Source organism: Anomalospiza imberbis, chromosome 16, assembly GCF_031753505.1.
Source record: "Anomalospiza imberbis isolate Cuckoo-Finch-1a 21T00152 chromosome 16, ASM3175350v1, whole genome shotgun sequence".
In the NCBI taxonomy this organism is placed as follows: domain Eukaryota; kingdom Metazoa; phylum Chordata; class Aves; order Passeriformes; family Viduidae; genus Anomalospiza; species Anomalospiza imberbis.
Genome location: NC_089696.1, coordinates 15,316,420 through 15,340,155, shown reverse-complemented (window position 1 = coordinate 15,340,155; position 23,736 = coordinate 15,316,420). Strand labels below are relative to the sequence as shown.

The 23,736-nt window shown below is 46.2% G+C and overlaps 1 protein-coding gene across 2 annotated transcripts; it reads left to right on the top strand.

Annotated features, from left to right (window-relative positions):
• The first annotated feature begins 3,084 nt into the window (after positions 1-3,084).
• LOC137483855 (mesothelin-like) lies at positions 3,085-23,112 on the top strand. 2 transcript variants are annotated; one of them, XM_068207269.1, is made up of 23 exons: positions 3,085-3,225; positions 3,456-3,659; positions 4,273-4,364; positions 4,861-4,991; positions 5,478-5,599; positions 6,343-6,505; positions 7,096-7,311; positions 8,389-8,559; positions 9,230-9,376; positions 9,509-9,558; positions 10,032-10,152; positions 11,197-11,282; positions 11,887-12,016; positions 12,733-12,923; positions 14,188-14,278; positions 15,114-15,225; positions 15,484-15,668; positions 16,168-16,320; positions 17,045-17,178; positions 17,792-17,919; positions 18,419-18,513; positions 20,969-21,158; positions 22,620-23,112. In XM_068207269.1, exons 2-23 carry the CDS (start codon positions 3,520-3,522, stop codon positions 22,709-22,711), a joined length of 2,940 nt encoding a protein of 979 aa, XP_068063370.1. In that variant the 5' UTR covers positions 3,085-3,225; positions 3,456-3,519; the 3' UTR covers positions 22,712-23,112. The 2 variants fall into 2 exon arrangements, with proteins under 2 accessions (XP_068063370.1, XP_068063369.1); XM_068207268.1 differs by having other exon boundaries at positions 22,617-23,112.
• Positions 23,113-23,736: the final 624 nt, after the last annotated feature.

The following is a 23,736-nucleotide window of genomic DNA, read 5'->3' as shown; positions in this document are numbered from 1 at the left end:
TCAGGGTGTTCTGGATTTGGGGTTTGAGTGTGTCCAGGATTTGGGGTTTGAGTGTGCCCAGGATCTGGGGTTCCACTGTGCCCAGGATTTGGGGTTTCAATGTGCTCAGGATCTGGGTTTTGAGTGTGTTCAGGATCTGGGGTTCCACTGCGCTCAGGATTTGGGGTTTCACTGTGCCCAGGATCTGGGGTTTCACTGTGCTCAGGATTTGGGATTTGAGTGTGCTCAGGATTTGGGGTTTCAATGTGCCCAGGATTTGGGGTTTCAGTGTGCTCAGGTCCCATCCAGTCCAAAGGGCTCCCACCAGTCCGTCTGCAGTGAGCACAGATAATGTTAACACAATCTCTTCTCTCTTTCTCCTGGTGCAGTGCTCCAGCTCCCCTGTCAATGGTGAGTTCCTTTCCAAATATCCTCCAGGGAAACTCCGAGAGGGCTCTGTGTGCCAAATCCTCCCACAATTCCTTATCTTTGTCTCTATTTTTTTGTTCTGGGGAGCAGAATCTGCCGTGTGTGCCTCGGTGCAGAGGTAGGTGAGCATCCCCAGTGGTTGTGGCATTTCCTGGAGAGAGGAATTCTGCTTTCTTGGGCTGACAAGATCCCTCAGAGCCCAGATTTTGGGACTTTTCCTCGGGGTTGCCCATGGGCCGGGGAGGGCTCTGGCTGCACTTGTTCAAACAGTGAAGGGAAGGTGTCCTGCTGGGGTTTTGTGTCTGGGCAGGACAAAGAAAGGCAGGGCAAATTGGGGAGGCAGCCAAGAGCCCTTGGCACCGGTGCTGAGCTTATCTTGGCTCCAAGCGGGGCTCAGACAGCTCCACTCCAGACCTCTCAGCCTGGTTTGTACCTGGGGTCAGCAGTGCACCCTGCCTGGCCCTGCTGCCAGCACCCTGCTGTCCCCCTTGTGCCCTTGATTTACTGAAATAGGAGAATCGATCTAATGTCGATATCCAACTGCGACAGACAAAAACTCTCCAGCATTTTAAAGTTACAACGTGTGGTTTTATTGCAACGGCCGGGCAGCATCCTAACGGCCGGGCAGCATCCTGCCCCAGTTCCCAGCCCATCCTGTCCCAGTTTCCCCCATTCCCAGCCCATCCTGCCCCAGTTTCCCCCACTCCCAGCCCATCCTGCCCCACTTCCCCCATTCTCTCCCAGTTCCCCCATTCCCAGCCCATCCTGCCCCAGTTCCCCCACTCCCAGCCCATCCTGCCCCAATTTCCCCCATCCTCTCCCAGTTTCCCCCATCGTCTCCCAGTTCCCCCATTCCCAGCCCATCCTGCCCCAGTTTCCCCACTCCCAGCCCATCCTGCCCCAGTTCCCCCACTCCCCGCCCATCCTGCCCCACTTCCCCCATTCTCTCCCAGTTCCCCCATTCCCAGCCCATCCTGCCCCAGTTCCCCCATTCCCAGCCCATCCTGCCCCAGTTCCCCCACTCCCAGCCCATCCTGCCCCAGTTCCCCCATTCTCTCCCAGTTCCCCCACTCCCAGCCCATCCTGCCCCAGTTCCCCCATTCCCAGCCCATCCTGCCCCAATTCCCCCATTCCCAGCCCATCCTGCCCCAGTTTCCCCCATCCTCTCCGTTTCCCCCATTCTCTCCCAGTTCCCCCACTCCCAGCCCATCCTGCCCCAGTTTCCCCTATTCTCTCCCAGTTCCCCCACTCCCAGCCCATCCTGCCCCAGTTTCCCCCATTCTCTCCCAGTTTCCCCCATTCCCAGCCCATCCTGCCCCAGTTTCCCCTATTCTCTCCCAGTTCCCCCACTCCCAGCCCATCCTGCCCCAGTTTCCCCTATTCTCTCCCAGTTTCCCCCACTCCCAGCCCATCCTGCCCCAGTTTCCCCCATTCTCTCCCAGTTTCCCCCACTCCCAGCCCATCCTGCCCCAGCTCCCCCTTTCCCACGCTGTCCTTGCTCCCCCAGTGCCAGCCAGGAGCAGTTCCTGGAGGTGGCCCGAGGCCAGAGGTCCCCGTGCAGCCTCAGCTTTGGCCAGCTCGCCTGTGCCCAGGTGAGGACCATCAGTCCCTGCTTCCCACGGGGCTGGGATTTGTTTTCCTGGGGAATTCTGACACTTAAAACCAGCCCTGGTGGTGCTGTGGGGGGAGCAGCCAAAGCTTTGCCAGGTTTTCGTCCCCCCAAGCCCGAGCTGTGGCAGTGCCACCCCCCAGGGGACACCTGCCCTGTGCCACGGGGCTCAGGAGTGCCCCAACCCCCACGGAGACCTTTGGGAAGTGGGGATTTCCTTCTCCAGACCCCTGGAGTGAGAAGGAAGTTGAGCTAAAGGCACTTTCCAAATTAAATTGACTTAAAAATTGGCATCACAGCATTGGAATGAATCTCTGCAGGAGAGTCACCCAGGGCTGTTGGGATAAAGCACAATTAGAAGGGGTAAAAGCACAATAAAAGGGGAAAAACACAATTAAAAGGGGTAAAAGCACAATAAAAGGGGAAAAAGCACAATTAAAAGGGGTAAAAGCACAATCAGAAGTGGTTGCAGTGTGGAAAATGCCACCTGGACTATCCCAGGTTTGCTCTCTTCCCTGTTTTTGTCTTCACCTCTTAAGTAGCTGTCAGTAATTGCAATTTAGTTGACAGCAATTTGTGGTTTTTGGTAAATATTTCTGACAGAAAGACGGCACTTCTGCAAATATTTGTCAGTGGGATTTTTTGGGGGGGTTGGAATTTTTTTGTTTGTTTGTTTTTTGTTTTTTTTTTTTTTTTGTTTTTTTTTGGTTTTTTTTTTGTTTTTTTCCCCCCATCTTCTACTGTTTGTAAGCCATTTCCCTGAAAAAAATGTTTGGGAATTAAAGAGTTCCCCTGGAAGTTTCTAGTTAGATGAAATTTTTCAGAAATTTGGACAAAGTTTTGGCAATTTTGCGTGTTTTTTTTTTTGTTTTGTTTCTGTTTGGTTTTGTTTTTTTTTTTTGGGTAAAGCTTTTAAGCCCTGTGCCAGTGTTTTACCCCCCTCAAGGGAGGAATCCCTCCCCAAATGCCCAGGTGTGGATGAGCCCCCAGAGGGTGATTTCCCCTCTAAATATTATCTTTATTTGCATTTCCCTTCTCTTTTCCAGGGAGCTTGGCTCCGGGACCTTCAGGATGATTTCCTCACATCCTTATATTCCTGCCTGGCCTCTAAACCTAGCACAGCTGTGGATCCAGAATATTCCATCCTGCTCTTTTCCAAGTATGATGCCAGGAAGCTTTTGGCCTCCCTGACTGTGTTCAGCCAGCAGGTGAGTCCTCCCTCAAATGGAATTCCCTCAAATCCAGGGAATTTTTGCTTTGTTTGCTCTCCAGGAAAAGGCTTTATTTCAAACCCCCTGATTATTTTTTACCTTCTTTTGGAAAGAGCCCCATTCAAAACAACAGATCATTCCCAGCACTCAGATTTGCTTGGATTTGTGTCGATGGCTGGTCAGAATTCCCTGGGATTCAGGGGTTTCTTCTCCTCCCCTGCCCCCAGTTTTCCCAGGTGCCTCTTTCCCCTGGAGTGGAGCCTGGTTTTCATCAATGGTCTGTGGGAGAGGATGCTCCAAGTGCCTGGAATTGAGACCCCCCCAGTGCTGTTCCAGTGGCTCCACGAGGGCCTGGGGCCATTCCTGGTGCAGCCCGAGGTCTTTGGCTGCCTCCGTGCCAAGGATGTGTCCTGTGAGGAATTCCAGCTGCTGTAAGTGGGGAATGTTCCCTCTGTGCCACCAGAGCCACGCCCTGGGGGCTCCTCTGCAGGGGGAAAACCACTCTGGAAAAGGGTGGGAAATGGATTGGTGGAAAATCTTTAAAGGTTATGAAGAGGTTTTTATAGTGTGTATTTATATATCAATTTTAAGATAAGAAATGTTGGTTTGGAAATATTAGAGATAGGCCAAGAAATGCTTATACTGTATTGGAATTAGGAGATTACAATACACTGGCTTTTTTACAATTAGGAAATTACAATACACTGGCTTTTTTACAATTGGGAAATTAAAATACACTGGCTTTTTTACAATTGGGAAATTACAGTACACTGGCTTTTTTACAATTGGGAAATTACGATACACTGGGTTTTTTGCAGTTAGGAGATTACAGTACAATGGCTTCTGATTGTGATGGTGTGGATTATAACATCTGCATTGACTGAAAATGGAGTAGTTTTTAAAACACCTCTCAGTTGCCCCATCTCTGGGTCAGAAAAGAATTTAATCCCACAGAAAAGGATGGGATTGGGAATATCAGTGTTTTCTGTGAGAGCCCAGCCCTGACCTCAGCAATGTTTGAAGTGTTTTCCTTTCCTTTTGCAGGGTGGCTGCCCTGGATGGAATCTATGCCCAGCTCTCCGTGGAGGAGCAGAGGAATCTCTACACTGGGATCAAGCATTTCCTCACCCAGGATGGTAAAGGACCCCATTTCCCTGGACTCTGTCACAGGGCTGAGGCTTCACAGAGGGCTTTGGGAATGTCCAGTGGAAACAGGCTGGGAATGTCAGTATTTAGTGGATTTGGGAGTCATTTCCCTGCCTGCAGGCTTTATTAACCCAGGATTTTTACAAATTCACTGCATTTCCTGCCTGTGCAGGGTTTGGTTCTGAGAGTGAAGAATCCAGCTCAGAAAGGGACCCGGGCAGGAGCTTCCATGAATGTCCTGCAGAAAGCTCCTGGTGCATTTGGAGGGAGGAAGAAAGAGGCTGGGCATGGAATATTTGCAGGGCTGGGATTCTTTCCGTCCTGTCCCGTGGGAATTTGGGCTGTGAACGCTGGGTTTGAGTGTGAGGGGAGCTCTCTGATGGGCTGCAGCCTCTTCCACCCTCAGAAATCCCCAGTTCCCAGTGACTCCAGGGCCAGGCTGTAGTTCCGTGGGGTCTGTGTTCCTGGATTTCTGTCTGACTGCAGGATCCAGCCAGAGGTGCTACAGCGAGGCCATTCCCAGTCTCAATTCCACCGCCTGGTTTCGGAATTACCTGGGGTCCTTTCTGGAGCACGCCACCGTGGAGGACCTGCAGCTTTTTGGGGATGAGGCAACAGTAAGTGGGGACCCTGGGAGGTGACATTCCTGCCCTGAGCAGAACCAGAACCCCAGGATGGTGGGGTTGGAAGGATTTAAGGGTCACCCAGCCCATTCCAGCCCCTGCCACGGGCAGGGACACCTCCACTGTCCCAGGGTGCTCCAATCTGGCCTTGGAATTCCTGCCAGGAACATTCCTCTGGTTGATCTGAGGTGAACAGTCACTGCAGTTATTTCCCCCCATCACGTGGCAAGAGGGACTTGCACAGAAGTTGGTTCCACAAAGGGAATTCTGCAGGGAGCAAACTGGAGTCACTGAGAGGAGCAACCCCAAACTTGGTCGAGGTCCCAGTGTTTACTTGAAAACAAAACAAAATAAACCTCAGCACAACTTCAAACCTGGGTGAAAAACGCTGAGGTTGGCTCAAACTGTCCCGTGTCACTGTCAGGATTGAAGGATCCATCTGAATCATTTTCCTGTTTTATTTTTTTTCCCTCCTTCAAGCTTCAAAAATTTGCCAGGGATCCGGTGAATTTGGAGATGGTCGGGAACCTCACCTTGCTCAGGGAGACTGCCCTGTACTACACCCTGCTCCTGACCTCTGCTCCTGCTGTTCCCCTGTCAAGGTATGGCTCTGAGGGGATCTGATTTCCTGGGATGGCTCAGTGTGGCACTGTTGATTAATTTCCTCTTTAAAGGTTCCATTAATTTCCTCTTTAAAGGTTCCATTAATTTCCTCTTTAAAGGTTCTATTAATTTCCTCTTTAAAGGTTCCATTATTTTTTTCCTTCAAGGTTCCATTAATTTCCTCTTTAAAGGTTCTATTATTTTTTCCTTAAAGGTTCTATTATTTTTTCCTTAAAGGTTCTATTAATTTCCTCTTTAAAGGTTCTATTAATTTCCTCTTTAAAGGTTCTATTATTTTTTCCTTAAAGGTTCTATTATTTTTTTCTTTAAAGGTTCTATTAATTTCCTCTTTAAAAGTTCCATTATTTTTTTTCCTTAAAGGTTCCATTAATTTCCTCTTTAAAGGCTCCATTAATTTCCTCTTTAAAGGTTCTATTAATTTTCTTTTTAAAGGTTCCATTAATTTTCTCCTTAAAGGTTCCATTAGTTTTCTCCTAAAAGGTTCCATTAATTTTCTTTTTTAAAAGGTTCCATGTTCAAATAATCCCACTGCCCTTGCTCTCGAGGAGGGCCAGATCCCAAGTTCCCTGCAGTGCTCCCAGGGTTTCCAGCTCTGAGCTGGAGCTTTGGCATCAGCAGGGCTGAAATGATGGGGGAAGGAGCCTGGAGGAAGAGCATCCTCTGGAAAAGAGGAAAGGTCTGGAGCCCCTCTCCGACCCAGCCTCTCCTTTTGTCCCCGCAGCCTCCCGGACAGGTTCCTTTGTTTCCTGAGCCCCAGGGCAGTGGGGAACCTGAGCAGGGAGGAGGCTCTGGGGGTGGCCCAGAGGCTGGGGAAGAGCTGCCCCTGGAGCAGGGGGATGCCTGCAGGGAGAGCTCCCTCCTCGCTGGCACCGCAGGAGCTGCAGGTGAGCGCCTGGGAATCCTCTCAGCTGCACAAAACCTGCCGGGGATGGGGGCCCAGGCTGGTGTCCCCTCTTGTCACCCTCCTGTGGGTCACCCTGTGTCTTTGTTGTGGTGTCTGGCTGGGCTTTCGTCACCTCACAGCGCCCAGGGGTGGGAATGGTCCATCCGTGCCACAGTTGAGACAGAGGCAATCCAAAGCAGCACACTCCATTTCCAGAAGGATTCAATCTGGTTTTATTCCAGCATGCATGCTTTTCTACATTCTTACAAAGCTCATAAGTTTACACTTTGTGTGTTTCATTGGTCACAAGACAAGCAAAGTGCTCATTGGAACAGGCAGCTGCAGGTTTCTCTTATTTCTCCTTCTTTCTTGCTTGGTTTCTCTGTCAACGACCTTGGTAGAAACTTCTTTCAGGGGTGAACATGGATCCTCTTCTCAAACTTCTCTCTGGCTCACAGAAGTCCCTGTAAAACCTCTCCCACACATCCACAGCCTTCAGCAGACAAACCTGAGGCAGAAATCCAGGGATTTAAGGCAGTGGGATCCAATGCTGCTCCCCTGACTCCGCTCTGTCTCCTGGCACCTTTGCAGGTGGCATCCTCCCTGCTGAGCAATTTGGAGGATTTCTCCCCAGCAGTGCTGGGAGCCCTGGGCCAGGCTGCCCTGGGGCTCTCGGTGTCCAGGATCCAGGAGAGCATCCCTGAGGAGCACCTGGAGGCAGCTCTGCCTGCCCTGGGCAGCGTCCGTGGCTGGAGTGCTGAGCAGGCCAGGGCTGTTGTCAACAAACTGCTCCGCTCAGGCTACCAGGTATAGAGCTCCTCAAAGGCTCCCCAAAAGGCAGAAGCTCCTAAAGGGAAGGGCTGCAGCCATGGCAAGTGCCCAGGGAGGAGGTTTGGAGTCCCCATCCCTGGAGGTGTCCAAGGAATGTCTGGATGTGGCGCTGGTGCCTTGAGAGGCCGCCTGGAGCAGAGGCTGGGCAGAGTTAAAGAATAAAGCAGGGATTTATGAAAAGGCCTCCAAGGATGCACCTTGGGCAGTGCAAGGGCCCGGCTGTGGCTACACCCAGGATGGGCCCTGGGTCAGGAGCTCTCACACTTTTCTAAATTTTGGTCCATTTCCATGTTGGGGTTCATTGCCCAATTCCAGCTCAGGTGATGCAGTCCCACCCTCCCAGACTGCTCTCCTCCATTCCCTGGTGTTTGCACTTCTTGGGGCTGGAGCTGCAGCGGTGTCCTTGGTTCTGGGGCTGGAAAAATGCAGGAAATGAATTTGTAGAGAAACATTTGTAGAGAAATAGGAATTTCTAGAGAAACGGGCATTGTTGAGAGAGAAAGGGAACCAGAAACAAGTTTCAAAGGATGGCCTTGCAAATAAGACTAGATACTTCAGAGAAATAGAGCTATGAAAGATGCATTGGAGTAGGACTCACGAGGGGTAATTTTAGATTTTTAACTTTAGGGCATCTACAGCATAGTGTAGCAAAAGATGATAGGCCAAGAAAAGCTTATAATATAATTAAGAGATAGCTGTCTTGTGATTGTGATGGCGTGAATTATAACATCTCTATGGTCTCACCCTTCAGATGAGACTGAAAACAGAATAAAAGTTTTTAAACGCCTCTCAGTTACCCCATCTCTGGGTTAGAAAAGGGCTTAATCCGACAAAAAAGGATTGTTCTGTGTGACTGAGCTGTGAGGAGAACTTCAAATGGAGTTCAGAGTTACAAACCAATGCAGTCCAGAATCTGGAAAATATAAATTCTCCAACTTAAGGCACGAGCACTCAGAGCTCTGGGCTTGGGGACAAGGTGGCCTTGGGCACGGCTGGGACTCGAGGATCTCAAAGGTCTTTTCCAAGCTGATTTTCTCTGGGATTCCCTTGCAGATCCTGGATGGACAGAGCCTGGCAGAGCTGGGCACTTTGGTGGGTGGCCTCAACAGCAGCATGCTCCAGAGTTTGTCCCCAGAAGTCATCCTGGAGGCCACCCAGCTGCCAGGCTTTGCCCAGCACGTGGACACTCTGCCCTCTGCTCTGAAAAGGACCCTGGTGGAAAAGGTGACCTTGGTTTGTCTCCTCAGCCCTCACACAGGAGCAGGACTGGCAGCCAATTAAGAACTGACACCTAAATATTTTTTGCTTTTAACCCAATAACCAACCACCCGTGCCCGCAATGTGGATTTTTTTATCCAATTACACAAAACCACCCAAACCCATGGGGAAGGAGGTGAAGAAGAAGGACCAGCCTCCACCCTAAAACTAAATATGTATTACTATATTCTAAAATATATTCTAGACATACTGTATTCCAAAGTACTGTATTCTAGATATACTATATTATAAAATTACAGATCCTACATTCTAAATTCTATATTCTAAAGCCTTGCACGCCCTGCCAGCGTTCCCTGTGGGATTTGTCATGGCCAGGCAGGGTGGCAGCAGGACAGGCCATTCACGTCCTGTCACTGGCTCTGTGTCCCTGTCCTTGGCCTGCTCAGCCTCCTGGGGACAAGGGCAGCAGGGGTTTGTTTTATGGGATGCTCCCAGAAACTGCTTCCCAGTGGATGTTCCCAGGGAAAGAATATAAATGGAGCAGAATTAATTCAAGGTTGGGTTTGATCCTGGCGGTCTTTTCCAACCCAAGCAATTCTCTGGTTCTGATACTGCCATGATTTGGGCTAAAACTGGGGGAGATTTGCCATGGTTTGTTCTGTTGGGTTTTTTAAAGGTTTCCTCCAGGGTTGGCCACCCCTCTGAGTTGGTTAAGCTCATTCCCAATGCACTGGCCAGCTACATCCCAAAATCCCTGCTTGTTTTTGGGGAAGAGAAGCCAAATGTGCAGGATCTCAACAGCAAACCATGGACCAGAGAGCAGGTAAGGGGGGCTGGGCTCCTCCTTCCCCTCCCTGGCAGCCCTGCCCTCTGTGGGGCCGTGAATTCCACAAACCCCGCTGGAAGCGGAGCCCTTTTCCCTGGAAAACCTCTGAGCTCTGCCTCTGCTTCCCAGGCTGCCATGTTCTTCAGTGATGTGGTGAAGGCAGAGCCTGACTTCAGCAGGTAAAGATTTTCCTCCTCTCCTTCCATTTGCTGTTTGTTTTCCTGGCAATTCCCACCCTTCCCGTGGTGCATCCACATCCACCCCCTGGAACCCAGGGAAGCAGATGGGAAATGGGATGGGAAGACAAACACAGACATGGAACACCGAGATTTACCAGGGCTCAGCTGTCAAATACACCCTGGGACCACATTTTCTTCCTAAAGTGATGCTGCCAGCTCAGGCTGCACGTGGGATCTTGCTCCAGATTGCCTCTGGAAGGCGTTTCCAAGCAGGGAATGCATTTCCAAACCTTCCAGAGGGCAATTCCAGGGATTAATTTGGAGGGGCTGATGTGTCTTTTGACGTATTTGAGAAGAAAATTATGAAAACAGAGATTTATATCTGGAAGAAGCAGTGGGGTCAGCAGAGTCCTGCTCTAAATGCACCTTCCTGAAGGCTTCTCCCGTCTGATTTTCCTGCTGGGAATTCCCAGGCTCTCCCAGTCTGTGCTCCAGGGCTTCACCTGTGCAGCTGCCAGCGCTGTGGGGGCAGAAAGGTTCCAGGAGCTGGCCAAGGTCATGAGGAAGAAGAAGGTCAGGCTGGGCCAGGACCAGGTAATGCCCACATTCCCAAGGGTTTGCTGTTGTCCTGCAGGTGCTACAGGAAATACTTCAGAACAACCCTTGGGGTTCAGGGCTGGAGCAGGGATGTGCTGGGGGGTTAGGATGGGTTTTGGGGACAGGTTCTTCCCCCAGAGGGTGACCCAGGGACAGGGGGGGGTTGTTGGGGTGTCGGGGTGGTCCCTGTGGTCCCTTCCTGTCAACAAATGTCCTGGGTGTCCCTCCCACAGCTCGGAATTGCCCTGAAGAGAGGAGAAGTCCAGACCCTCTGATTTCCATCTCTTTTGTCTCCTCTCTTTTTTTTTTTTTTTCTTTCTTCCGAGCAGTGTAAAATCCTTTGTGGATTCTTTGCTTCTTTTTTTCTTCTGCCAGGGTCAGGGTTAAATGTGTGAGATGGTATTCCTTGTTGGGACTCAGATGTGTGTTAGTTCCTATCTCTGTTACCGTCTCACAAACCCTGAGTTCTACAGCACTTCACTCCCAACAAACTGAAAACGGAGCCCCATCTCTCTCTCTACAAGGCTTTTTAAGGATAAACTGTGCAATTAAGAACTGACACCGAAATTATTTTCACTTTTAACCCAATAACCAACCACCCGTGCCCCGCAATGGGGACTTTTTTATCCAATGACACAAAACCACCCAAACCCATGGAGAAGAAGGAGAAGAAGGACCAGCCTCCACCCTAAAACGAAATATATATTACAATATTCTAAAATATATTCTATAAATACTGTATTCTAAAATACTGTATTTAGATATACTATATTCTAAAAACACATATTTTATATTCTATATTCTAAAGCCTCTAAGTCTCCCACCATGTGATATTACTTCTATTCAAACTGCACACTCATCATTCCAGTTCTGTCATTCAGTTTTGGAACCTTCTCCACGGCCTCAGGTCAAATGCAGTGTTCTCTTGGGGGCCTGTCAGCACCGAAAGCCTGAAATTCCCACAATCTTTACATTATTTTACCTTTTCCCTGTGTTTCCTGGTGGTTTCTCTCCTTGATGCTATCCCTGGTGTCCCTCCAGCTGAGCTGCTTGCTGAAGATGGTGGCTCTGCATGGGATTCCCAAGGATTTGGACAGTTATCCCCAAGACCTGCTGCTGTTTTTGAGGTAACTGTGCTGTGGTTTTCATCGTGTTGCCTTACAGCAACATGGGGAAAAATAAGGACTCGTTTATAACCAGGCCGACAAATTTGATTTCTGTTGCAGAGTTGTTTAGGCTTCTTCCTGGGGAATAAAAAATGGGATTGCAGAAAGCTGGAGGAGGGTAGATTTATATGAGAAATTGGAATAAATCCTTCCTTGTGAGGGTGGGGAGGCCCAGGTTTCCCAGAGAAGCTGAGGCTGCCCCATCCCAGGCAGTGTCCAAGGCCAATTTTAGCATTCCCAGGCCTCTGAATATGCTTTTCCCTTACAACACCAAAGAAAACAGGGAATAAGGTGGATTCCCCTGTTCCAGTACCTTCCTGCTGTGGTTCTGTACCCAAACCTTGAACAGTTTTAAGCTGGGTCTCACACAACAGGTTCCTTCAGGTGAAAACTGATTTTTTAAGAACCATTTTTTAAAGTCAAGGAAATTTTAAAGGATTTAATGGCATGGAAGAAAACTGGGGAAGAGCAACTCCTGGAGATCAGTGTGGAAGATGTTTTATCAGACACGGGATGTGCTGAGCTCGATCTCATTCCCTAAAATTCATGGAGTTTGTCTTTCCAGCCCCTCAGACTATGCAGCCACAGGGAACTGCAGCCAGTTTTTCATCAACATTGGGAAGGCAAACGTGGATGTTCTGCCCAGGGAGGCACCTCGGAGGCAGCAGCTGCTCCTGGAGGCTCTGGAGTGTCTGGTATGGGGAGAGGGCTGGGGGTCCTGCAGAAATTGGGGTCCTGCAGGGATTGATTGGGGTCCTGAAAGGATTGATTGGGATCCTGCAGGGATTGATTGGGGTCCTGCAGGGACTGGGATCCTGCAGGGATTGGGGTCCTGCAGGGATTGATTGGGGTCCTGCAGGGATTGATTGGGGTCCTGCAGGGATTGGGATCCTGCAGGGATTGATTGGGGTCCTGCAGGGATTGATTGGGGTCCTGCAGGGACTGGGATCCTGCAGGGATTGATTGGGGTCCTGCAGGGATTGATTGGGATCCTGCAGGGATTGGGATCCTGTAGGGATTGATTGGGATCCTGCAGGGATTGGGATCCTGTAGGGATTGATTGGGATCCTGCAGGGATTGGGATCCTGCAGGGATTGATTGGGATCTTGCAGGGATTGGGATCCTGCAGGAATTGATTGGGGTCCTGCAGGAATTGATTGGGGTCCTGCAGGGATTGATTGGGATCCTGCAGGGATTGGGATCCTGCAGGGATTGGGATCCTGCAGGGATTGATTGGGATCCTGCAGGGATTGGGATCCTGCAGGGATTGGGATCCTGCAGGGATTGATTGGGATCCTGCAGGGATTGGGGTCTTGCAGGGATTGATTGGGATCTTGCAGGGATTGGGATCCTGCAGGGATTGGTGTCCAGGGATGCTCCATCCCAATTAATGCCTCTGCCTTAATTCCAGAGAATTCCTGGCACACAAATAAATAAGGAAAACGCTGAGATCCTGGGCTGGCTGGTGTGTGACCTGGGTGGGGAGTACATCAGGAGCTCTGGGGGCAGTTTGCTGAAGGATTTGAGCCAGTGTGGATCTTTCCTGCCTGAGCAAGAAGAGGCCATCAGGGACGTCCTCAGCAGTGGCAACACCACCTTTGGGTATGGGTTTTTCTCCTGGATTGTTCCCTTGATCAAACCCTTCGTGCTATTAAGGCCTGAGTGAACTCCAACCAAGCAGCTTGATCAAAACCCCAAAAATCTTCATGCTTTTGAGCTTTACACTGGGTCTTTTATGTTGTTTAGCTGAAATTATTTCAGCTGAAAGGCCTGGGTGTAATTCTCCTGAAAAATAAGTGGTCACTTCTGTGTCTCTCTTGCTCGTTATAAAAGCTTTTCCTCTGGTCTGAAAAATTAATTTTCCATTAATCAAACTTCTCTGATTGGCCTGGTGATCACAGGTGAGCTCAAGCTGTTGGTCAGGCACAGATTTCCAGGAGACAATCTGCCTCTGCCTGTCCAGTGAGAGATGTTTGATAAATCCCTATCCTAACACGCAGGGAAGCAAAATATTTTCCTTCCCATGTCAGTTGCCCCAAGATCTTGGCACTGAATTGGGCCATAGTGAGCAAGAGAAATTCTTTGGGCTCCAGAAAGAGCCTTAAGCAAAGAATGTGTTTGCTCAAGGCCATTTTCCCACCCAGCTGCCCTGATTTATGTCCCTGACAACTCCTCCTGCTCTGCTGCAATGACGTTTGGTGAACAGGAAGTGACTGAGGTGTTTGAGGGTTTAAACCTGATGTTTTCTTAATGTCACATGTAACGAGGATGGAATCCCAGGGGATTAAAAGGTGGTTTTTCAGTTTGGTTCTTCCTTGAGAGGCGATTCCTGCCCATGTTTGTTGTAGCTTTGCGTTAGAGATAGAAAAGGGACAGATGAGACACTTGTTTTTTTGTGTAGAATAGCTGAATTTTTACTGCATATAGCCCATTTTGTATGATATTAGAAGGTACTGTGTTTGAACGTAATAGGTTAGTAAATTATTGAAACTCAGTTGATTGCTTGGTAATGGATAGTGTATATGTTTATTAAACTTTTCTCTTTCTAGATAGTTTATATTTTTTCTTTATGGATTTTTATGGGATAGACTTCTTATTTTTGTAGGTGCAAACTGTTTTCTTACAAGAATAGTTATGTAAACTGTAGTTTTCTTACAAGATTTTTATGTAAATTGATTTTTATTTTTATTTTTATTTTATAAGTATTTTAGTAAGTATTTTTATAAGTATTTTTATTTTTACGTAAACTGATTTTTATTTTCCTATGGAAATTTAATAGGTTAGCTTAGTTAGCTTTAAACTACATTTTATAGGGCTTTTCTTTTATTAGGTTTTACTTATTTACAAACTTTATGTTTGTCTGCAGGCCTCCTGCAGCGTGGTCAGCGTTCACCCTGAGCGAGCTGAGCGGGCTGATCCCCGTGCTGGATCCCAGCATCCTGCAGCAGATCCCCAGGGTGGGCCTGGGGACTTTGGGAAGCACGGCGGGGCTGGGAGCTGCTGCGGGTGCTGGGCCAGCCTGGTTCCAGCAGTTCTGCCTTTTCAAAGCACCTGGTGCCAGAGGGATGGGGATGTGTGGGAAGGGAGGGTTCGTGGAGCTGCTGGAGCCTTGAGAGGCTGCCTGGAGCAGAGGCTGGGCAGAGTTAAAGAATAAAGCAGGGATTTATGAAAAGGCCTCCAAGGATGCACCTTGGGCAGTGCAAGGGCCCGGCTGTGGCTACACCCAGGATGGGCCCTGGGTCAGGAGTTCTCACACTTTTCTAAGTTTTGGTCCATTTCCATGTTGGGGTTCATTGCCCAATTCCAGCTCAGGTGATGCAGTCCCACCCTCCCAGGCTGCTCTCCTCCATTCCCTGGTGTTTGCACTTCTTGGGGCTGGAGCTGCAGCGGTGTCCTTGGTTCTGGGGCTGGACAAGGATTGTTCTGTGTGCCTGAGCTGTGAGGAGAACTTGCTGACACTTCAAATGGAGTTCAGAGTTACAAACCAGTGCAGTCCAGAATCTGGAAACCATGGAAGCTCAAACTTAAGGCACCAGAGCTGACAGGCTGGAACTGCAAATCCAGGTCACTGCCAGCCCCTTCCTGTCACTTGGGGAGAGCAGGAATCACTGCCAGTGCTTTGTGAGGAGCTCCAGTCACTGATGGGCTGAGGGAAAGGGAGAATCCAACATTTAAGGAATCACTTTTGGTTCAGGATCCCCAGGCTTGGAGCCCAGTGTGTGAGGAGCAGGGGCTGTGCTGGAGGCACATCCAGCATTCCCAAATCCCCCTGATGATCCCTTTTCCCTGCAGAAGGCTTTGAGCACCTGGCTGAGGAACTTTGCCTGGGATTCCCCCCTCTCCAGGGAGGAGCTGGCCACCGTCGTCGGGGAGCTCCTGCCCCGCCGGCACAAGCGAGCGGACGGTACGGGAGCTCCCCCTGATCCAGACCATTCCCTCTGGGACCAGGGGTCACCCTGGAGCTCCTCAGGCCTTGGGAGGGGCTCCCAGGGAGGTTTGGAGTCCCCATCCCTGGAGGTGTCCGAGGAACTCAGTGCTGGTGCCAAAGTGGGGATGGGGCACAGATCAACCTTGGAGGTTTTTCCAACCAAAATGATTCTGGGATCCAAAACTTGGAGCCAAAGGATTTAACTTAACCCTGAGTTTGGCATGGCTTCAGCAGGTTGCCCAGCTGATCTGGAGATAACAGATACAATGCTGAACAATGACCTGATGCCTACCTACTACAGCCCCGAGCAGCTGCATGCCTGCCTCCGGAATTCCTCCCTGGAAAATCACCTCTCCCAGGTCCTCACCTACCCCTTCAGCAACCCCCAGCTGGCTGTGATCAAGGAATACCTGGACGAGGTAATTCCAGCCCAAAAATGTTCAAATTCCACTGATGGGATCTCACAGGGCCTTGTCCTGGGGAATTTAGGATCGCCAAGGATGGGACTCAAATTTCCACTGATGGGATCTCACAGGGCCTTGTCCTGGAGAATTTAGGATCACCAAGGATGGGACTCAAATTTCCACTGATGGGATCTCACAGGGCCTTGTCCTGGGGAATTTAGGATCTCCAAGGATGGGACTCCACTGTCTCTCAGCTCCTCTCCCAGGGTTTGACCACCTTTACTGGGAAAATATTTCTTTCTTATCTCTTATTTCTATATCTAATCAGAGTTTGCCTGGCCCGTTGGCCCTCAGCCTTTCACAGGGCACCTCTGAGAGGAACGTGGCTCCATCCTCCCTCCAATCCCTGTCTGAGAGATGAAATCAGCCCTCAAATCCTCACTCCACCTTTCCCTCAGACTGAGCCCGGCTGCCTCAGCCCCGCTCCGTCCCCATAAGCGCGGTGTTTCCGCAGAGGTATGCCGATGGTTATCCCGAAAACGTGCTCTCCAACATGGGCCCTTTCCTCCCCCTGCTCACCCCGGAGGAGATTTCCACCTGGAAGCTGAGCTCTGCTGACATGCTGGCTGCATTCCTCAAAGTCCAGCCTCAGCCCTCGGATTCCCTGGTAGGGGCTTGGCTTTGTCTCCTGGCTTTGGGGGCTGGTTTGGGATTAACTGAGGGGGTTCCGAGGTGGTTGAAGCGGATTTGGTGCTGGAATTTTGGGTGGCCCAATGAACATAAACTTTATAAAAGAAAGGCCTCATAAAATCAGGCCTTTCTGTTCTAAGCTAACCAATTAAATTCCCATTAAAAAAAAAAAACACATAAGAATAAAAATCAGCACAACAATCTATTGTTGTAAAAAATAGTTCACACCTATAAAACAAGAAGTTTATCCCATAAAATCCATTAAAAATATATAAACATATCTATAAAAAAGTTTAATAAACATATAAGATAGATATAAATATATAACATATATTGTTTAATAAACAATAATCCTTACCAACTAATGAATGTTTCACTAGATTACTGGCCAATTAAAGTCAAACACAATACCTGCTAATACCATATAAAATGGTATGCAAAAAAATATAATAAAAATAAATAAAATAAACAATTAAAAATTAAAATACCAAAATAATATAAATGGTGTACAATTAAAAAATAATAATTTTACACAAAAATATGTCATCTCATTTCTGTCTCTAACACAAAACTCATAGCAACACGAACAGATCTGAAATGGTTCAATTTCATTTTTGTAGGTATAAAGTACAGAGTTTCTTTCGGGGGTGAAACCACACCTTCTGGTTCAATGGAATTCATCTCATTAATTGTGTTTCCAGGCCTCAGCAGCAATTAAACGCTACATGGAGCTGGGCAATGCCCTGAATGCCACGGCCCTGGATGCCATTGGCACCAAGTACGTGTGCCTGCTGAATGCCACCGAGCTGAAGGCCATCGACCCCCCCAGCCTCAAGTGAGTCCCAAATTGGGGTGTCCCTGGCTTCTTCCAAAAGCCCTTCCCCATACTTTTCCTTTTTTCAGTTCTCAGGGAAAGGGAATTTAGGCAGCACCTTAGAACCTGCCAGGCAGGGCTCGGATTTCCAATCAAACTCTCTTTATTTCAGCCCAGCAGGCTGCAAATCTGACTCTGTGCCTGCTTTCGTCTGCAAAAGAGTGAATTAAATTGAATTTCACAGAATTACTGATTTCTTAAGGTTGGAAAAGGCCTCTCAGATCATCAGGTCACCACTAAACCATCAAGTGCCACATCCTCGTGGCTTTTAAGCATTTCCGTTTGAATTCCTCTGAAAAACTGAATGAAATTAAATTAAATTAATTAATTACCACTTGGCAAACACACGGATTTATTGGGCACCATCAGAGCCATCGTCACTTGAAGGACAAATTCTCAGCAGGAAACTGGGCCATTGTTTTTCCTCTCAGCTTCTCTCCATAGAGCTGGGAATTAGGGATCCCCTGTGCTGTGCTGTGCAGAGAATCCCAGAAAAACACTCAGAATAGGCAAAAATTGAACATGTTGAAGATAATAAAAGCTATTTTCACCCTAAATCTTTATTTTCCTGCAGAGTGGTATCTCTGAATCCTTCAGCCTGTTCCCAGGAGACGAAGGACCTCTTGTACCAGAAAGCCAAAGAAGCTTTCTCTGACCAGCACCATTTACCTGCTTACTATGAGCTGATTTTACCTTACCTGGGTATGTAAAAAAAACAGGATGTTGTGGGGAAAGAGAACTCTTAGCCACAAAATAAATGGGTATCCAAAATCCATCGAAGATTTGGGAATTTTCAAAGTCAAGTTGTTAAAAGTTTGTCTTTCCAGCTTGTAGGTAGCATAAAATATTCTCTGCCTGCTTTAAATTGTCCAAATCTATTTCCAGACCATCACAAGGAAAATCAAACTCAGGATTTATCAAATCCCTTTTCCATGTCACTTTTTTTTTTTTTTCCCCTGTTAAGCCAAGAATTTTTCCAAATTCTCCTCACCCTTCTTCCCACTGTCCGGCATGGCCACAGATTTTTAATGCCCAACAAAATAACTCCCAATAAACGAAGGAGGAGCATCCCCACGTTTTGCAGCTGGACCTCAGTGTGTTGTCAGCCCCAGCCTAGTGGATTTTGGAGAAATCCTGATTTTGTGCAGAGTGCTCCTTTGGGGTCTGCCATGCTTTGATGTTCTCCTTGCTTTGGTGCCAGAGGGGGCTCCTGCTGCAGATCTCAAGGTTCTCAGCAGGGACGACGTGAACATGAACGTGAGCACCTTTGTGACTTTGAGAAGAGACTCTCTGATGGTGAGCTGGGCCTTGGCGTTCTTTAATTCCCTGCATTTTGTCGTGTTGAGTGCCGGGGTTTGCCTGTGCTGTCCACTGGTGGAAATCATCAAATCCAAATTCCATCGGATCCAAAATTTCTTCCGTTAGACCAGTAGAAAGTGGAGAAAGGGCCTGAAATTCCTTAAAAATCTGGAGTCCTGGCTGGGTGCAAAGCCAGTGGAGTTCCTTCAGGGCAGTGCCAGGGGAGCACAGACAAGGCAGCGGCACCAGTTTGGGCAGAAACCCCAGGGGTTTGGGCAGGGATGGGGCCCCCAGCCGGGTGCAGGAGATTTTTTTTTTTTTTTCTGCTCCCAAAAATCCCATCATTTCCAGAGGGGCCCTTTCCATCCCAACCTTGCCACCCTGTTACATATAGGAAAAAAAAAAAATTAAAAAATATCTCTATAAAATGAAGTCTTGTAACCTCAGCTGAGCTAGTGGCAAGGCTAATAAATAGCCACAAGAAACCTGCCAACTTTTCCTAGGAATAGAATCCCATAATGATAAAAAACAACTTATTCTCATGAAAAAAAAATCCCGACTGCAACAATTACTCACACCTATAAAAGCTATCCTAAATCATTAAAGAAAAACATGCAAACAATATCTTAAAAAAAAAATACCAGCATGTCAGAACCTCTAGTGTGCTAACCAATCAAAGTAACAGCTAATTACTAACCAATGAAAAATAAACACAATGCTTTTATAAAACCCTAATAAATTAAGGTATTAACTTCTTAAGATGTAAAATTTAAATATTTTATTAAGAGATAATTAAGATATAAAAAGATATAAAATAATATAAATTTCTCTCCCTAAGTAAACTAAAAAAAGTATACTCTAGAAGTAGTAAACTGAAATTTAAGTATTATTTCTTTATATTGTCAGTGAGGAAAAAAAAGTTATAAGAAAGAGAAAAGTATTCTAAAAGTTTTAGTCTAATTCTTATTACTCTTTCTTCTAGTTACTGTTAACAATTTTTTCTTTATACCCTTCTAAAATTTTAAACCTACTTTACCTTTACCTAACGCTATCTCACAAGAAGAAGTGCACGAATAATTAACCTAAAATTAACACTAATTAAGACTAATCATTAACCTACAATTAACCTAATAATTAACGCTAAAATCCACCACACTATTTAGTGCATTAACCAAGAAATCTCAAAATCAACAAAATCTCAACAGTAACAAAATAAAACCACTACAGAATTAAAACAAATTTATGCATAAATTAAAATAGAAAAATAAACCAAGCTTAAATTAAAATACAAAATTATATTAAAGATAGAATTAAGATTATAAAAATGTTATTATTAGTTATATTATATTATATTATATTATATTATATTATATTATATTATATTATTTTGTATATTGTTATTGTTTATATTTTATTATTCATTATCCTATATTATAATTTATTACATTATTATATTATTATTTATATTTTATCATTATATTATTTTATTATTTATCACTACTATAACTAATAATATAATAATATATAAAATAATTTACACTATATTAAAAAGTAATTAAATATATATTTATATTAATAAATATATAAATTAAGATATACTCTTGTTTATGTAGTGAAAGAAGTTTTTGGTTTATTTTTGAATAAATATTTTTATTTATTTTAAACGATTTTTTATTTATTAAATATTTTTAAATGTCTATATAATGTCTATATAAATAATATTATTTCTATTATAATAACATTATAAATTTATAAAGACAAATATATATATAGAAATACATAATATATTTTTCTATTAAATATTCTATATATTTATATATTTATATATTATTATGTATTTCTATATAATATACAAAATATTTATTATATATTATGTATATATATTATAAAAATATTATATATAATATATATATATATAATATATAATATAATATAATATAATATAATATAATATAATATAATATAATATAATATATATAATTATATATATATAACTATATATATATAAATATAAAATTATATATATATAACTATATAATATAACATAACATAACATAACATAACATAACATAACATAACATATATTATCTTATCTTATCTTATATTATATTATATTATATTAATTATATTATATATTATATTATGTAATGTTATGTTATGTTATGTTATGTTATATACAAATACATAAATATGTAAAATTATATTTCTAAATAATATTCTTTGATAATAATAAATAATAAATTTATTTAATAAGTAATATTATTTATATTATAATTATTTAACATAGAATAGATATTTAATATAACATATGGAGTAATTTTCTATTAACTTTTTATTAATTTATTAAATGTTTTGGGTCCCGTTTCCATCTCTAACCCGAGGTCTATGAACACCTGTGATTTTTTTTGGATTTTTCGGATGTTTTGGCTCCGTTTTTGGGTTTCTCTCCTAGCTGCTGACCCCGCGTGAGGTGCAGGGCCTGCTGGGGGTGCACCTCCCCGAGCTGGCGCGCTGGCAGGGCCGGGCTCCGGTGCGCGACTGGATCGTGCTGCAGAGGCAGTCGGAGCTGGACGCGCTCCACATCGGGCTCACGGGGGGCCTGCAGGAGGGCTACATCAACCTCGTCACCCCCAAATTCCCAGGTACTCTGGGGCCCTGGGGGTTGCGCTTTAAGGGTTTCTTCTGGGGTTGCAGTGACGATGGAAGTGGGGCGGCTCTGCTGAGGAGCCTGAAGCCCTGCAGGGAAATTCGGGGTCCAGAGCGAGTGTGGCAGCCCAGCACATCCCTCTGGCTGCCCTGGCTGGCTCCAGGCCCTGGCAGGGGGCTCGGAGACCTTGGCACGGAGTCAAAACCACCTGTGGCTTCCATTTTAGCCCGTGGAAAAAGCTGCCAGCTCTGTGTGAGGAGTTACAAGCCACAAGGGTTTGAGTGGTGAGGAAGTTGAGTTTAACACAGGGTGAAAAAGTAGAATTTTGGGGTTTTTAGAATGGGGTTCGAGGGGACAAGATGGAGGGATTTGGGCGTGTCCTGACCTCCTTCTCCTTCTCCTTGCCCTCCATGTCTCGCTGTGATGGTGACACTTTTCTGTTGGTTTAAGGCACAGACACACTGCCCAAAATAAATGACAGACATTGGCACGTTACTGTAAACGTGGCACACGGAGTTTTGGGATAAAATGTGAACACCGCCCTGAGGGCAGACAGAATGCCATGGCCGACCTGCTGGACAGAGCTCAGCAGAGCAGAGAGAGAATGTTCTAGATAAGGGAAAATAAACAACCTGGAGAAGCCGACCCTGCGCACTCAGACTTCATTGGCTGCGCGAGATGGGAAGCAAGGACTTCTACACTCTCGGGGTCACCTCGATAACCAGACCCCGAGAAGTGAGGAGCAATCCCGGAATCCCACTGGGAGCATCCCTGCTGAGTGAGCACCTCCAGGCCTTCCTCCTCGGGGGTGCTGGGTTTGGGCTTAGAGGCAGAATCAGAGTGGTTTGGGTTGAAGGAGACTTGAGGATCCTCCAGTTCCAGCCCCAAACTCAGCTTGGTGCTTGCCGTGCTTAGACAGGCGAAGAGAATCCCATGAGGGGGCACGGAGGAATGTTTTCCCCATGGAGGAGTGGTTCAGTTGTTGGATTAATTTGTTTTCTAACCCAGAGATGGGGTTACTGAGAGGCGTTTAAAAACTTTTATTCCGTTTTCAGTCTCATCTGAAGGGTGAGACCATAGAGATGTTATAATTCACGCCATCACAATCAGAAGCCAGCTATCTCTTAATTATATTATAAGGTTTTCTTGGCCTATCATCTTTTGCTACACTATGCTGTAGATGCCCTAAAGTTAAAAATGTAAAATTACCCCTCGTGGGTCCTACTCCAATGCATCTTTCATAGCTCTATTTCTCTGAAGTATCTAGTCTTATTTGCAGGGCCATCCTTTGAAACTTGTTTCTGGTTCCATTTCTCTCTCAACACTGCCTGTCTCGTTCCATGCCATTTCTAAGTCAGCATTTCTTAATCTCAAACAAATCTTATCTCTGCAAATCCGTTTCCCACAGTTCAGTCACTGATTTCTCTGCTCTGATGCCCTCTTTGTCCTCCAGCAGCGTCCTCAGCCCCTCTGGGGACCGTGGCCGTGGTGCTCCACCTCCTGCCTGCCCTGCTCCTCAGTTTCCTCATGGTGTCCATCCTGTCTTGACCATCTCCTCCCACAAGGAACCAAGGGGGACCAGCCTGTGACCTGCTCTGAGACCTGGCCTGAGGAGTGCCCGGAGTTCCAGGCAGCTGGAATCAGCCCAGGACTCGCTTTTAGGTACTTTTGGCTTTCAAATCATTGGAAAAAACCCCAGTTGTGTCTGAAGAGAAGATTCCAGACTCTTTGGCTTAGGATCTTTGCCTTTGGAACAGCCAAGCCCAGCTCAGCCCCAAACCACTGCTAAACCCCATCTTACTGCTGGGTTTAAGGGTGAGTTCTGCGGGTTAAAAATGACATTTCTCAGAGCCTGACCTCGAGACACTGCCAGGACCTCAGGGTGGGAGTGAAGTTTTCCAGCTGCTTGTAAATAAATCCTGGAACTGAGTAAAAATGCCAGAAGCAAACTGATGAGTGTCTGCTCTTCCTTGAGGCTGCCCTCGCCTTCCTGTCTGCAGGAATTCCCCCCAAATTAAGGCTCAGTATCCCAGGATCTGCCTGTTCCTGTTCCTTGGGGTTGGCTGTTCAACATTTAGGATGGAGGAAAGGAACTTTGTACAAGGTTTTCCATATTTTTTCCCCCACTCATTGGAAATACCTGTCAGAAAAAAAACCTCTCAGTAAAACCTGTATCCAGTTCCTGACATGCCCCTTTCGTCCAGGAACACAGTCTGGGAGGGGAAAAGGGATTTATATATTTAATATCTTATAAATCTTCACTGTCTGAGCTTTCTAGAGAGGGAGCAGGTCTGTCCTTCTCTGCAGATTTTGGATTTATGCTGGAAAAGCTTCCCCACAAAGCACTAAACACATCGAAGGACACGCTGGATTAGGAAAAAACAGCTGATTGATGTTTTATTGTATAGCACTGAACAGTAATCAAGATAAATTATCTCCAGCTAATCATCCCATGAGAGTCTGTGCGTGGTTTGAACAAACCTTGATCAAAAAGCAGCTTGTGAAAAAAGTTAAATAGGATTTTTGGGGATCTCTCAGCTGCAGTGCGGGGCCACCAGTGACTCAAATCCCTG